This window comes from Heterodontus francisci, chromosome 10 (assembly GCF_036365525.1).
Source record: "Heterodontus francisci isolate sHetFra1 chromosome 10, sHetFra1.hap1, whole genome shotgun sequence".
Classification (NCBI taxonomy): domain Eukaryota; kingdom Metazoa; phylum Chordata; class Chondrichthyes; order Heterodontiformes; family Heterodontidae; genus Heterodontus; species Heterodontus francisci.
In genome coordinates, this window is record NC_090380.1 from 92,464,993 (window position 1) to 92,482,062 (window position 17,070).

The following is a 17,070-nucleotide window of genomic DNA, read 5'->3' on the forward strand; positions in this document are numbered from 1 at the left end:
TAAAAAGGAGGAAGACAGACAGCTGTGGGACAGAGTGGGGTAGTTTTGGATTGCTTTACGAAGCAGTCAGCACAGACATGTTGGGCCAAATGTCTTACTCCTGTGCTATGTACAGCTCTGTGGTTGAAATTACATTGTATTAAATACTGCGTGAACCTCTTTGTTTTACTTCCTATGTTCACAAGAGACATTTCAAATGCACGTTAACACTTTCAGTACTAATATCACAAAGTACAGTTTCTGCCACATATAAATAAACCAGTAGCTACATATAGAAATAGAGACATATTTGAGGGGCAAGGTCTTTCCTGTTCTTGACTTTTTCGATAGATACATTTTCTTTTAACCAAAATGATAGGTACAAAAAAGGGGTATGATTTATATGCTTTCTAATATGGATTTTACAATTGCACTTTTAGAGTTGTATTTCATAACTTTAAAACTGTTAGCTATTGTCTTAAGCACAGACATTGCAGATTGTGTCCACTACTTCCTATTTCCTCACCAAATGTAATTATAGAGCTAAGAATGCAGGAAACCCAGATTTCCAAAATTAAAAAAAAACACTTTATTCCTATGTGTCAGAGTGAGATGCACCACTTCCTGAAAAAAGGGATACACTCTGAAAATAAACATCATTACTGATGTTTAAACATCTTCATAGAGGGCTCGACAAATAAAAACTAATATATATTACAGTTTATTTATGTTAGACATAAGCAGTGTAGAAATACCTGTCATGAAACAGGATGTACCAGTATATAGTACATCAGTCAAATAGTTGAATATATTTCTTGCATTATACCTAGTAGCCTGTCCTCCTGAACAAGATTTGATAAAACTAAACAATTCAGTGTTAGAATTCTGAAGAAAACCACTACAAATTTCAAAGTTCAAATATTAGCAAATGCTTTTTTAAATGATATATCGTCATGGTGATGTTATGTGGAGCGAATTGTTTCCATGGACAAATTCTGTTTATTAAGTGTGTTTACTGTGAAAAATGTCTGGAAAGGATTGCATGCTGTACACTAGTAGCAAGGAGTAATGAACCATTATCACTGCAGTCAGCATGTTCCCAGACAATGAAATTATCACTTACTTCTCTAGAATAATAAAACAACACATTTTAAAAACTTTGACCATGTTAAGTGGTTCATGTTTTCTCAATTACTTCCACAATTATCAGGAAATGACTGCAGAATACGGATATCTAATTCTGCAGCAACAAATTCCAACAATAACTATTTCATACTTTATAAGACTGAGCACTGCAGGCAAATAGAAACCTTACCAATTAAACCTACATCCTTGTCTTGATTGGCAAACGCTGAGAAAAAAGAAATGCTTTGCTGGTATTTTGAAGTAACCTCCAATCATATCTGTCCAATCAGATGACTTACATGAGAAGACTAAATTATTAATCTTCTAGGATTGTCTATGCTACACGTGCTCAAAGCTTTTACATTTTCACTGATTCTTCCACAAAAGACTCTTGCCCGAAGGTTTGCTCATATGTTGATGTTTAAACTTTGTCACAGTGCTGTGATTAAAACTATTGGAGGTGATGCTCAATGATGACACCATGTGGTTCTGTTTATCCACATATTGCTGTTAAATTAGTAAATCGTGCAAAAAACACCATAATAATGTGTTGTGGCTTGAATAAATATGCCACAAATCTCTGAAACCTCTGTTCAGGATTAGCAACTCATTTCATACCACATTTCCAGTGGTCCAGATGGGCTTCATGTGCAAGTCATCTATTTGTTTTGAAAGTTTAGGGTTGAAGTGGGGTGACAAAGTAACTATGATAGCTCACATGAGGCTGATATAGGAAATCCCCCTTCCCAGATATAGAGCCTTCAAAATTCCAAACACCAATGCAGAGTTCCTTATTTCCAACTTAATTTGGAGTAAAATTTCAAACTCCAGGTGCCACATAGCCAACTGCAAAGTAATATTCACAGCAATCTATCTCAATCCCATTCTCGATCCCATTCTGCCCCAAGGAAAACACATGCGTTAATCAGGTTCTAATACATAACTGCTACAAGCTGACAATTCACCCACATCTGGTTTGCCTCAGAGTTATGTACACTGAAGAATGTGCACGTCCATTCACTGCAACACAGGAATCGAGATCAGAAAAGAGGGCTAGCTGTGCTGGTGATGAAAGCATCAGTATTTATTCATATCAGAATGAATACAAGAGCTTTAGAAAATATATAAATCACTAACAAAAAATACCTGACATTCTCAACTTTTGCATGATGCATACTTGGAGTGTGTCAGGTCCACAAACCTAAGGTAGAGGTGAGTGTAATGTAAGTCACCGTAATGATTCTGGAGTAACATGATTGGGATTTCCTAGTGTAAGCAAGTTAATTATTAACAACCTGAAGGTATCTCTGGGAAGAGATGCTCTGTCTTTACTACCTTGTGCCTCCTGTACTGACAGTGACTAAGCTGCTATTTATTCTAAAAATAGGACAAACAAACAGTTCTCTGCATATTTGCAGTGTGCTGATGCGGCTGTAAAAGAGTGGTCTATATAGAGTCAGCTCCACTTAGATGAATATTTCTGTTTGTTCAAAGGAAATCAAGAACCCCAAACTATTTTCTCAATGCCTACTATATTCCGTCCTGTTGCCCTGCAAGATGAAACAATGTTGCTTGCCTCAAGATTCCTGTTGCACCATTAACCAACCAGCATACGGCAAGTTACAAGAGCAATATTGTCACAGCAGTGTTACTTATAAGTCACTTTGCTCTTTTGCACACAAAGGATAAAAAGCAATAATCAGTGATGATTTTTCATCACAATCTCTTCTAGCGCTACAAATTTATTAGGTTTAATTTCCGACATCAGGCTTCCGGCAGAGAGTCTCACCAACTGATCGCACATATCTGAAGTTTGGGTACACGCTATGCATGATTTTCCAAGCAGGATAGAAAGGTTGTCATCTCAGAGGATTCCTGAATTAAAGGATAAGGGATATTTTGAAACAGCTGGAAAAATACTAGCAAGGGCAGCAAAAAGAACAGTTGTCATGGTCCATGTCAGCACCAACAATATAAGAAAAACCAGGGAGCAGACCCTGATGAGGGAAGGCGAGGATCTAGGAGCTAAATTAAAAGGTTGAAGGTTTGCAAGGGTATTTCCAGAATTGAAAGGATGCAACTATCAGGAATGATTAAACAGGCTGGGACCCTTTTGCCTGGAAAAGAGAAAATTAAGAAGACACCTGATTGAGGTCTTTAAAATTATGAAGGAGTTTGATAGGCTGCATGTGGAGAAACTTCTGTGTGAGTCCAGAACCAAGGGACATAAATACAAGATAGTCATTTATAGATCAAGTAAAACATTTAGGAGGACCTCCTTTGTACAGAGTGGTGAGAGTATGACGCTTCCAGCCTCATGGAATAGTTGAAGGAGATAGCATTGATGCATTTGAGGGGAGGCTTGATGCATACTTGAGGGCGAAGGCAATAGAGGGGTTTTGGAGCTGGGTGGGAAGAGGCAATTAGAGTAGGAGGAGGCTCGTGTAGGATCTAAACACCAGCCAAGATCTGTTGGGCTGGATGACCTGGTTCTGTGTTGTAAATTCTATGTAGTTCTATGTAATGGTTGGAAAATGGTGATGCGTGCACTGGTATTTCTGATATGTGCTGCCAGTAGGTGAGGCATTCTGCCAGGAGCACAACACTGGAAGATTATTGGGTTATTTTAGTTTTTAGAAAAGCTTAAAAAAAAATGAATTGAAAATGCTTACCTTGGGGTTTCACTGGTTGCTCATTGGGGAAATGCACTGCATGCTTTGGACTGATCCATTCAAGTCCGGCAAGTCTCAGATTAGCTCCTTGGTCTTTTCTGAGTTAGCTGATCTCAGCCACTGCAGCAATGGGAATAATCAAATTGACTTCGTGTTCCCAGACTAGGGAATGGCAAGAAAAAAGCAATCCAAGTCTCTGCAGTTGATCAGCATCCAACAATTCCTCAAAATGAAGTGTGAATGTTGGATAAAGAAATTGTTGAGACCCATATTTGATTAGCCTGCCAATAGTCACAGAGGAAGAACATTTAACTTGTAGAAGAGAGCTGCTGACCCTCAGGAAACTATCCCCCAACATGCGGAAGAAAGATAAACTTTTAAGTTGAAGAAAAAAATTGTTTTTTAAATTAATATGAGGGTCGATGTGGTATCTGCTGAAGCATAGCCCTAGCACATCCTCTATCAGTACAGGCTCTTGCTGTCTATTGTAAGAATTGGGCCTGACCAGCAATCCCTTTAAGAATAACAAACACTTTATATGAAACCCCGTTGTGGAATAAGATTAGAATTATGCAAGACACAATGTTTTACCATGATTTTGTGATTCAGTGTTGATAAATGTCAGCTATTTGCTTAACAGGGATGGACTGTAATTGTAAAACATTTGTGAGCCATGTATAACTTTGGCAAAGCTTTAGGCTGACATGCAATACCTGTGTATTTCTCGATCCAGATACTCACCAGTCGCTAGATTAAGGATTGTGACAGATTACTCATGGTTGTGGTAGTCTTCACTTGAAGGGGCCTAAACATTGTGAATTCAGGTTAATCTTTTGTTAAAGTTATCATTTCCAAGATGTGTTCAAAGACCGTGTTTCCAGCTGCTCAGTCCTGCACAGGGACAGCATTCATTAGAGACTGCTTTGGATGGAAATGATTCCAGTTGGCATAGGTTGTTGCAAAATGTTCTTCAATTGTAATTTGCTCTTTTTCAGCTCCATCTCTGGTCACTGTCATTAAGAAGGACCGGACATCCAGAAACAGCATTTCTCTCTCTTGGCAAGAACCAGAACATCCTAACGGGATCATATTAGACTACGAGGTCAAGTTCTACGAGAAGGTGGGAAAGTAAATAAAAAGCGGAGTGTTTAACAATCCGAAATAAAAATGACTGAAAAGCAGGTTGGAAATTATCTCTCAACATTCGAACGGCAGCCATTTCTTCTGGAGTTCCTGCAACTAATTTGTCTCATGGACACAGATATGCTTTGGAGCCAGAGCTGTACTTTGGTTTTGATCAGCTTTCGCTAAGAATGTTTTGGTTTGAAACATTTGGTCTGATTTCCCAAAACGTTCATAAGATGAGGCAGTGACACATTGACTGTGGGTGTTGAGGATAGGGAATCAGTGGGAAGGAATGACCTGGGCCTGCGTGCCAGTCTGCTAGACTCAATGGGTTGAATTTTAATGGCCCCTCGACGCCACAGGTCATGGCGCAGGGGCCGGTAAAATTCTGCAGGAAGAGGCCCACCTTGACCCACGACATCGAGAAGTGCCAGCCACATATTAACGGCAGCAGCGGGCCCTCGGTGCGGCCCCCCCACCCCCGGCCATCGCCAGGCGGCGGGTCCTTCATCTCCAAATTAAAATGAGGCCTAGTGAAATTCAAATTAATCTACCTGCAGGCGGTGGCTGTCCCACTCCGATATTACGCCTGCCGATCGTGCTTCGCATGCCTTCGGAACTCTGCATGGCTTCTGGGTGAGAACCTGGTGGGGAGGGGGGAGCAATAGAATTTTCAGGGTGGGAGGGGTGGAGGAGTGGGGAAATCAATTTTAATTGGATGTGGGGATGGTGGGAAGGGGTTGAGAGTCAAAGGGAACTAATTTCAGGGGGAAAAGTTCTGCATACTTGTAAAAGTTTATTATGGGGAGAGAGGACAATTAATATATATATGACCCATTGGGAGATGGAATTTAGAGTTGAAATTTAAATTAATTTTCATTTCCCAGAGATTGGGACCTTTAACTTTTAAAATGTTACTAAAGGGCTTGAAGCCCTTTAAAATTGGCGCCGGACGTCATTGCTGGGGACGGGGCGGCCGCTCCCTTACGACATCGGGGGCGGCCGCTCCTGCCCTCTATTTAAATGAGCCCCTGCACAAAATATCGTGTGGCGCCCGAATAAAATTCAGCAAATTGTGGGGGGGAAGAATTTCCTTTGCATGCTGTATGCAGCCAAATCATAACTGCATACTCTAGAAATGCATGTACAATTTTGCTACACACAGACACAGAGTAAATTGTTGTTCAACAGCTTGATGAATCCAATTGGCTTATTCTGCTGCTCCTGCTCTCTTGTTCTTAGCATACTAAATAGATTGCTTCCTTTTTAACTTACACAGGTGTCTTGTTTTAAGATTGTGTCTTGTTTTAAGGATTCAGTACCAAGCTTCAGATCTCAAGGGTAGCATTTTACCTTGGAATTTATGAGTAGCAATGTAATTAGAAGGCAAACATTTTGCTTGTAGTTTGACAATTAATATTGTAATGCAAATACAAAGGGATAACTTGTAATTTGAAGAACTGCAATTAATCAATGTGCAGTATAAAGGTTTGTCAGTCACCATAGCTACACTGCCCATGATGCCACAAGACCTCACAATTATTCTCTTCCTTCTTTCCACTCCCACAGCTGTCTATCCATTGTCATTTTTCTGTTCAGCTCTTCATTACACAGTCCCACTATTTCAGCTTTCGCCTTCAACCAGGTCTTTTACCAACTGAGACATGTTCTATGATATTTTAATGATACCAATATCCAGCCATAAAGTACACATTGTTCATCGCAATGTTTCTGCCATAACTGCACTCATCGTTCCTCCTCAGCTTAGTATGTCACACTGTCCCATAGCTAATACATAATGTCGCATGCAAAATGCATTTGAAAAACATCCAACCTCAGTAGCTTCATACAGGAGTAACAATCCGTAAAGGAGATTCTGGAATATTGTAACTATAAAGTAAATACTGTGGGTGTACCTACACCAGATGGAGTGCAATGGTTCAAGAAGGCAGCTCACCACCACTTTGTTGAGGGCAATTAGGGATGGACAATCAATACTGGCTTTGCTAGCGATGCTCACATCCCATGAACGAATAAAATAAAAACTGAGCAATCGTATTGAACTGTACAGGAATACTATGAATAAATATGATACAAACAAAATACTGCAGATGCTGAAAATCTGAAATAAAAATAGAAAATACTGGAAATAGGCAGCATCTGAGGAGAAAAGGAAAACTTGTATTACAGCACCTTTCACAACCACAGGTTGTCCTAAAGTACTTTATAGCCAATGAAGTATTTTGAAGTCCCTGTTGTACTGTAGGAAATGTGGCAACCAATTTGTACACAGCAACTTCCACAAACAGCAAAGTTATAATGACCAGATAATCTGTTCTAGTGTTGCTGATTGACGATTAAATATTGGCCAGGAGATGGGGGATAACTCCCTTTTTCTTTGTAATAGTGGCATGAGATGTTTTATGTCCACCTGGGAGAGCAGACAAAGGCTTGGTTAAGTGCCTCATCTGAAAGATGGCATCACTGACAGTGCAGCACTCCCTCTTCTGCACTGGAGCAACAACCTAGATTTTTGTGCTCAAATCTCTGGAGCGGAAATTGAACCCCCAACAACCTTCTGACTCAAAGGAGAGAGTGCTACCCACTGAGCCACAGTTGAAAAACAAATTTAACATTTCAAGTCGATGACCTTTCATCAGAACTAAATAAATAAATTTGAGTTCTGGTGAACATTAACCTGCCTTTTTCTCTTTATAAGTGCTGACAAAGCAGCTTTGTATTTTCACTCTTGCTGTTTTATTTCAAAAATGCCACTTTTTTGTTTGTTGGCCCTGCCCAAAGTAAATGTTGTAAAGCCTTCTTTATTTAAACATGTAATTTTAAAAGAAACAGCCCTGCTCTGAAATTACTTGCTCAACTGCCACTAACGGAAATACTCAGTGAGGGAAAATTTCCTCTACGTGCCATTTTAGTAAATTCATAAACACTGCAGGAAGGTTCCATCTGCTCACCAGTACTAACAGAATTATGAAAGTATCAATTTAACATCACTAGAAATAGTGAACATAGAAGTAGAGGTTGATAAAGTGATGTAAAATGGCTGCACCTGCTGATGTGCTTTTATGAAAATTAGGATTTCTTCTCACAATGCGGCTGAATTTATTACTTAGCGCACCACACGCTTAGCATTCATTTGTAACTGGCACTTCACGGGACTCCAGCAATTACATTCAAGTTCTGTTTTGCTAGCTGGCCTTTTTACCCATTGTGGCAGGGCACAAGTGCCAGGCAATGACTAGCTCCAACAAGAAAGAATCTAACCATCTCCCCTTGATATTCAATGGCATTACCATCACTGAATCCCCCACTATCAACATCCTGGGGGTTTCCATTGACCAGATACTGAACTGGAGTAGCCATATAAATACCGTGGCTACAAGAGTAGGTCAAAGGCCAGGAATCATGCGGCAAGTAACTCACCTCCTGACTCTCCAAAACCTGTCCACCATCTACAAGGCACAAGTCAGGAGTGTGATGGAATACTGCCCACTTGCCTGGATGTGTGCAGCTCCAACAACACTCAAGAAGCTCGACACCATCCAGGACAAAGCAGCCCGCTTGATTGGCACCCCATCTACAAACATTTACTCCCTCCACCACTGACACACAGTGGCAGCAGTGCGTACCATCTACAAGATGCACTGCAGCAATGCAGCAAGGGTGCTAGACAGCACCTTCCAAACCTGCAACCTCTACCACCTAGAAGGAAAGGGCAGCGAATGCATGGGAGCACCACCATCTGCAAGTTCCCCTCCAAGTTCCCATCCTGACCTGGAACTACGTCATCATTCCTTCACTGTCACTGGGTCAAAATCCTGGAACTCCCTTCCTAACAGCACTGTAGGTGTACCGACCCCACATGGACTGCAGCAGTTCAAAAAGGCATCTCACCACCACCTTCCATTGGGCCATGAGGGATGGGCAATAAATGCTGGCCTGGCCAGTGACACCCACATCTCCATAAACAAGTAAAACAAAAACCTCATTCTCCATTACTTTCAAAGCCCAACCATAGTATCTTCCCCCTGCAACATTTTAGATGGAAAAATAAAATGATCAGGGACCCATCTAAGAGTTGCCGGCAGCCCTTTCACCTTGGGGTGCCTAATATCTTGCCCCATGGTCCCAGTGCTCTGCCAATGCACCTGAGCTGTGAACACTGTAAAAACTGTGCTAATAAACTGGCCTTGCTTTGTGGGGTGATGGCAGCTCTGTGGGGGCACAGGCATGCCTAGGGTTTCCAACTCTAGTTGGACACATTCCTGGAGGTTTTCATACCTTTTCCCCCATTTTGAGTATTTTTATAGCTAACAAGAAAATAAAAACACCCTACACCATTTTTTTAATATCCCTATTATTCTTCCCCTGGATTACTTACAGCAGTTTATCGTTTAATTCCTGAAGGGTTGGCACTGCTAGGCACATCTTGGGCATGAGGAACAGCTGCATTGTCCGCCATATCTTTTCCCCTCCTTCAGAATTATTTAATCATTATTACAACAGTGTTGCTAAAACATTCTCAAAGTCTTATTCTTGCTGTTATTTACAGCATCATCAAATTTCTCCCAAGATCAATGAGGGAACCCAAGGTCCAAGATAGAAATGACAAGAATTCAAAATAAATTACTTGTGTTCATTAAAAACTAACAAATGTGCAAGATTGTTGCAGAATCTGTAGGTTCTAATTAGGTTTATACATACTTGCTCTCATGTCTAATGGCATCAGAGGCCCTCAGTGCATTCGCTTAAGATCAAATCTTACTGTTTGTTATTTCTGGAATCTAAAGTAAAGTGTTACCATCTAAAGATACAAAGTGCAGTTCACAGAAGCTGAAAATTGTGATGTTTATATTGCACTCCAAACAGTCACAATAGCTAAAACATATCACTAAATGCGGTAAGTACCATATGGCAGCTACCCTCAGAACATTCCAAAGATATGTGATGACTACACTAAATGTCGAGTTTCCATGCACTTCGCACTGCAAGAAAGAATTTTCATTTATAAGGCACCTTCTGATGTCCTTAGAATATCTGAAAGTGCTTCAATGCCAATAAATTACTGAAATGTGGTCACAATTGTTACATAGGCAAATAGAGCAACCAATTGCACACAACCAACATATTAGATAATACTAGCTAATCTACTTTTTCTTTGGAGGAATGTTGTCTAGAACACAGGGAAAACTCCCTGCTCTTCTTTTACTAGTACTATGGGATCTTTTACTTTCACCTTAACAGTCAGACATTCACCTCATCTCACCTGAAAGGGCAGCAGTTCTGACTATACAGGAATCCCTCAGTAAAGCGCTGACATGTCACCCTAGATTACATGCTCAAGTCTTAGAGTAGGACTTGAACGGAACTAAACTGGTACTATCCTATGTCCTCAACATATTCATGCAACTGTCATAGTTTGTGCCAGTTCATTTTAGAAGGACCCAACAAAAAGATGTTATCTGAAATCCTTTAGTTGTTTTTTTTGCAGGGATTGTTTTGTATTCATTAGAGTGAGGAATGTCACTCCTAGGGGATGGATTACTGTTTTGGCTAAGGAAAGTACATGATTCAAATAAGGCCCCTGACCAACCTAGAACTGGCAACAGAAATAGGTCCTTATTTTCCCACAGCTCCTGACTGAATAGAACCCTCCAGTACCTGTCATCATTGCCTGTGCTCGGGGAGATTGTAAAATCAGCAATAGATAAAAAGAAAAAAAAAAGTCTTGCATTTTTCATGACCACCAGTGTCTCAAAGTGCATTACAGCAAATGAGATACTTTTGAAGTGTAGTCACTGTTGTAATGTGGAAAACGCAGCAGCCAATTTGTGCACAGCAAGCTCTCACAAACAGCAATGTGATGATGACAGATGAGCTGTTTTTGTGATGTTGAATGAGGGATAAATATAGGACAGGACATTCATGGATAACTCTTCGAAATAGTGCCCTGGGAACTTTTACATCCACTTGAGAGGACAGACAAGGCTGCGGTTTAATGTCTTATCTGAAAGACGGCACCTCTGGCAGTACAGCGCTTCCCCAGTACTGCACTGGAGTGTCAGTTTTGATTTTTCTGCTCAAGTTCGAGAATGGGACTTGAACCCAGAACCTTGGTCGGAATTTTATTGGCTGTCGTGGGGCCCACCACCGGGACCAAATGCGGGACCCTAGCCTGTGTGGGCAAATGGCGGGACTGCATAGGGGATTTTACCAGCAGCAGCCAATTAAGAAGCCACCATCCAATTAAGGACAGCGGCCTGCCTCTCCGAACTGCTGGGCCAATCAAAGGCCTGGCAGTTCTGCAGCCTCAGCAATGCTGATTGAAGTGGCCATTGCTGAGGCTGTAGGGAGAAGGAGAGGGCTTCTCCATGTTGTGGCACCCTCGAAGGGCTGGTAATTTTTTTTTTAATGTGCCAGGGCCAGGCAGCAGGCCATGGCGATGGGGGGCGGGGGTGGAGGGGGGGGGTGAAAACTCTCCAGCGGCAACATTGGAGTTGCGGGGCTGGCCATTGCCTTTTGGGGGTGGGGGGGTGCCTTCCATGGGCCATCGAGCACCCAGAAAACTGCTGGGAGGCTGCCTTGATAAAACTGGTGGACTGCTCACATGGTGGGGGGAGCGGCTGTTCTAACGGGGTTGTAAAATGTCTGTTAATGGGTCAACTAATCAGGCCTCTGATGGGCAGCCGAGCTGTTGCCATTCCTGCTTCTGGGAATACCCCATGGTGGTGAGAAGTCATCGGGCTTCTCTCCTGTTGGGTTCCGTCGCCTTTTTACCACCCCTCCTGTATTTCGGCCCATCTCCAATGGGCTGGTAAAATCCCAGCCCTGATGACTCACAGGTGACAGCCCTACCAACTGAGTCAAAGCTGACATGATTATGACCATGCTAAAGCTTTTCAATGTCCTATATTAGTTTGAAAACTTATAGAATCATTTAAGTTATGAAGAACATCTAGCACAAGGTTGTCCAACATACGGCCTGTGGGCAAACATTGACTACCTGTGCAAGCAAAAAAATGCCAGGTATTTCACTAAATCAGTGTCCGACATGATATAGAGGAAATAAGTCAATAAATTAGTCTTCTCATTTAAAACTTCTTCACAAAATGTACATTTGTTGTTGTGGTGATTAATGCCTTTATCTTTCTAAAATTGTCTCACCAGCCCACTATGTAAAAATTGTAATGTGGCCCCCCATGCGAAAAGGTTGGAGAACCCTGGTCTAGCATTTATATAGCATTCATATCCTCAGGGCATCCCAAAGCAATGTACAGCCAGTGAAGTACTGTTGAAGTGTAGTCACGTATTGTAGGAATCTACACTGTTGTAATTTACTCAATTTCATTTAAGTCACTTCAAAGTCTCTTCTTGTTAAAGGAGAAGCTCAATTTCCTTAAGCTTTCTTCACCAATTAAATTCCTGAGACCAGTAATCAGCTTAGTTCTGTGAAATGGTACTGCATGTATAAAGTCAAGAACAAAAAAAATTGTTACTCAGCATATCTCCGTGCCCATCATGGCACCTAATTGCATTTTAACTAACCTCAAAGCTTGGTATATTTTCCAAGCATCTTATTGTTTAGGCAACTCTGACAATAGGAGCATTACAGCTGGCCTCAATGTCCAAAAGGCCTTGGAGAGGAAGGTGTCCAGCCCCTGGTTGCTGTTCACCAATACCTGATGATGTGCACATGTATGGGATTGGGTAAAGCCAGTTCAGGCCAGACTGTGGTGGACCACATGGTTGTTGTGTATTTAACTGAGTAAGACTACAGGCTGGATTTTGTTCCCAACTCGACATCGGGTTCTGGGGCTGAGGGATGGGGGAAGGGGGGGTGGGCAGGTGGGAGAATTAGAGCGGCAGCGGCCGCCGTAGAATCCGATGCCAGGATTGACAGCCTTCCCACCCAAAGGCCAAATAAGGTACTCTTCCTGCTGCTGTTGGGCCGCTGCGGCCGGGTGTGGGAGGGGGGGGGTGCCTCCTTTGTGGGCAATTCATGGTGCATGGAGGGCCCCCTCCCAGGATCCACTGCACCTGCCGGGATCTTCTGCCCCCTGGACCTAATGCCCACCCCCCTCGCTGGGGCTTCCCAGACCAGCCCCGGTGATCCTGCCTAACCTACCTCTTTTCTCCGGGGTTCCAGTGCTGGACCTTGAGTCCAAGCACTCTGCAGTACCGGCAGTGGCCACTGCTTCTGATGGTGCTACCGATACTGCTGAGCTACCGGTCCTGTGATTGGACAGCAATGATTGGGGGTGGGTTCCCTATCCCTATTAAATGTTTAAAGGGACAGGATCCCGCCTCTTTAAACTTTGACTCCAAAAGACCAGGGGTCCTGGGGTCAGAGAAAATGCAGAGGCGGGGATCCCCCCCCTTCCCCCACTTTTACACGTCCGCAAACAGAGAGGGCAGCAGAGAACGCCATATACAAAATGCTCAGCTATTACAATATACTACAATAGTTAAATCACCTCCTCCCTAATCCTTCCCTGAACGCCTCCACCTCTTTGCCTCCCTCCTCTTCTCTCCTCAAAATCTTTGACCAACCCACTCAATATCTGCTTTTTTTGGCTAGAGGTCCATTTTTTGATTGCACCTCTGTGGAGAACTTCAGGGTGTTTTTCTATGTTAAAAGTGCTATATAAGTACAAGTTGTCATTTTTAATATTTACATATCTAAAGCTGATGCATGAAGAATAGGATTGGAGGTCCATTATCACATGTGGAGCTATAGTCCTGTATGAATCCCTTTCTTTGGGAATAGAATAGCAAGTGGAAAAAAGTAGAGGAGAAAAGAAAAGCCAAATTTTGGTGATGAAAAAATAGTGTCTCAAAGAGGAACAAGCTTTAAATGAAGAACTGAACCGTAATAAATTCTGTGCCTTTTTTGTTTGTCTTAAAGCAGGAGCAGGAGACCAGTTACACTATCATGAGGTCAAAGGGCACCAATGTCACCATCAATGGACTGAAACCTGAGACCATCTACATGTTCCAGATTAGGGCCCGGACTGCGGCTGGTTATGGGACTAGCAGCCGCAAATTTGAATTTGAGACCAGTCCTGACTGTAAGTGAACATTAGTTTTATTGAACTGAAAAACACTCCATTATTTCAGAAGGATGGGAGAGAGAAGCCAGATAACTGCAGACCCAACCATGTAATGTCAGTTGTGGGGAAGTTACTGGAATCTATCAGCACAGAGATTGGCTGAGCACTTAGAAGCGTATGAGCTTAGGGAATGATTACGTTGCTATAATTTCATCACAGAGTTCATCTAATGGTTGATGCTGTCACACTTTATGATATCACTTGAACCCATCAATATGAATAATACCTTGTCATTTTTCCCAGCTAGCCACTCTTGCAATATTTGCATTTTTTCTGTTCTGCATAAATTCCATCCCAAGAACAAAGCCTTTTCTTTTGGTTTCAGCCTTCTCCATTGCCGGTGAGAATAGCCAAGTCGTCATGATTGCCATATCAGCAGCTGTAGCCATTGTCCTGCTCACTGTGGTGATGTACATCATAATTGGGAGGTTAGTTCTACACTATGCTCTATGTTAAAACTACCAATGCCCAGGTAATTTTACTGTGCACCTGTGAGAAGTAATTTACCACAGCTTAAATAGTTTCCTTTGAAATTGAAGGTTTATGGCTCTTTGTACAATACCAACAGATTATTAAACCACAAAAATTGATATATTTATATTTATTGGAATAGATACATTATGTCGTGTTATAATGCCAAGCTCAGTTTATTAGTATATATAGTATATTAACAAGTTACATTGGCAATGATTCCTCTTCATTATAGAGAGTGATTATCAGACCAACTGACTGATTTTCCCATTCCTACACGCCGATTTTAACTCGGTCCAGGAGTCATGTCGGCAGGAACTGAGGCTGACGCCAAACTGCCTGAACCTTGGGATGGTGAGGTTCAGGAGAATTCTAGTAAGGATGAAAGTTGGGCAGGACGCTAGGAGAACGCCCTATTCTTCAAATAGTACCATGGGACCTTATCCTCCACCTTAACACAGCCTTGGTTTAGCATCTCATATGATGGCTAGAATCTCTGGCAGTGCATTGCTTCCTCAGTTCTGCACTGAAGTGTCAATGTAGATTGTTCGGTCAAGTCCCAGGAGTGGAGCTAGAACCCACAACCTTCGGACCAATAAACAGTACCAAATTAATCAAGTTGCTATTGTAAGTCTATAGTAAATTAACTTCCCTCTGCCCCAAGCAAAGTCACCCCATCAGAATGTTGCAACCAGGTGAGAAAGGTGTCCGGGGTCCCTCTCAGCCTTTACCTGGTCTTACTGTAACAGGGTTTAATTTTAAACACACTGTGTTTTGAGCTCCCCCTTGGTGAATCCTTGTTTACTACTTTCCAATTATAAGGCAAAGAAATGAACACAAGCAGGCTATCTTAGGTTTAAAGAAGAAAAGTGAATTTATTAAAATTTAAACTTAAACTCTAATTTGGTTAATGACTACAGATACACGATGCACCCATGCTAGCATGCTTATGCAATACACACATGCAGATAGGGACAGAAAAGAGCAGAAGAAAAAATAAAGTGGAAAGATTTGAGGGAATATCTGAAGAGTTGTTCGGGTTCTTCGAGTTCACTGTAGAGTCCTTGCTTGTAGGTAATTCTTGCTTTTCGTTGGGGGCCAGTACTCTCCTTAAACCTTGTTCACTGTAGGAGACTTTTTTCTCTTGGGTTTCATGTGTCTTCAATGGATTCTGAAGCTTGTGAGAAAGAGATGGGAGGGGACAGGAGAGGCTCTTTTTAATCCAGGAGCCAAGAGCTTTCTGCCAGTTCAAACACTGTCTCTACAAATTAAAGCTCCCCAAGTTGGCCAGCAGGTGGTCATGTGACCAACTGATTTGACCAGGTCTCTTCTGTGTCTTGTGTGGGAGCAGAAGATAGCTCCTTTGTTCCAACACCGTCTGCTAATAGGCAAAAATGTCTTTCCGGCCAGAGGACCGGCAATTCCTTGTAACAGGCCTTCCCGTTTTCCCAGCAACAATTTGAATTTTAATGTCCATGTGGCAAGATTAATGTGCCTCATTCTTGGCAGGTGGGGGCCTGCATGACAGGAGGTTTCAGGGCTTGGGAAAGGGACCCCAGGAACTTGAGCTTCCTCTGTCCTACCCTAGTAAAACAACAGTGCCTATTGTGATTAATGAAAGGAGGTGTACCAACCACTGTAGGGGCAAAAGTGAGACCCACCTGGGGGTCCAGTTCTGGGTTAAGGCCTGGACCCCTAAAGAAATGTTTTTCCACTGTGACTCTTCTTGGCCTTCCTACAAAGGGACAATCCATCAATGTAATGTATCCCCAGCACTCAACCCAAGGAGCGGGCAGCCTCTGTCACATTCTGTGGCCTTCACAATCTTTGGGGTTTGGTTTGGTGGGGAGGGGGCACCAGAGATGAGCTCCTAGTGATGTGGAGACAGATTTGACTTTTGAATAAAGTTTTCTCTCTCTCTCTCTCTCTCTGCGAAGTCTGCTGGGGTCAGAGGCAGATATCACCAGCAGGTACATCCCAGCACTTATGCCAGGATATCGGCTCCATTGATTTTTAACCCAATATATCCACTTAGATGTCTTAATAAGTGGACAGAGGTTACTCGAACAAGAGAGATGAGAAACATTCATTAAGCATCAAATAAAAGGAGAGAAGAGTAAATAATACAGTGAAAAAGTATTGAATTACTTCCCAACATTGTGTTAGCTCACTAATGAAGCAAAACATGTTGCCTTACGCCAACAATCAATCACAGTTTGATCTTGTTGCAGATGTATAGAATCATGCTGTAATAATCACCAGTAGCAGTGAGATAAACCATGAGGGGACTTCAAGAACAATTGGGAAAATACCTGGAATTACGTTTTGGAGTATGCTGAGAGCTTTTTACGTTTCTGCGAAAGGAACGCTTATTAATAAAATATTTGACACCTATGAAAGTAGAATAATCTTTCAGTGCAGTGAAATATTGAAACACTTGATTACTAAAAGAGTTTGATTTTGTTTGATTTTTGTGCAGATTCTGTGGGTATAACAAATCGAAACATATTTCTGATGACAAAAGAATTTATTACCCAAATGGGCACAGTAAGTATTGAACTGCAAACACT

At 42.0% G+C, this 17,070-nt stretch overlaps 1 protein-coding gene across 2 annotated transcripts in view; it reads left to right on the forward strand.

Annotated features, from left to right (window-relative positions):
* epha3 (eph receptor A3) overlaps positions 1 to 17,070 on the forward strand; it is a 259,677-nt gene that overhangs the window by 186,414 nt on the left and 56,193 nt on the right. The window contains exons 6-9 of one of the 2 annotated variants that reach the window (XM_068041049.1): positions 4,772 to 4,896; positions 13,825 to 13,987; positions 14,355 to 14,457; positions 16,980 to 17,047. In XM_068041049.1, coding sequence (XP_067897150.1) covers positions 4,772 to 4,896; positions 13,825 to 13,987; positions 14,355 to 14,457; positions 16,980 to 17,047 — 459 coding nt within the window. The remainder of the gene's footprint in view (positions 1 to 4,771; positions 4,897 to 13,824; positions 13,988 to 14,354; positions 14,458 to 16,979; positions 17,048 to 17,070) is intronic. The other variant, XM_068041050.1, reaches the window with a different exon arrangement.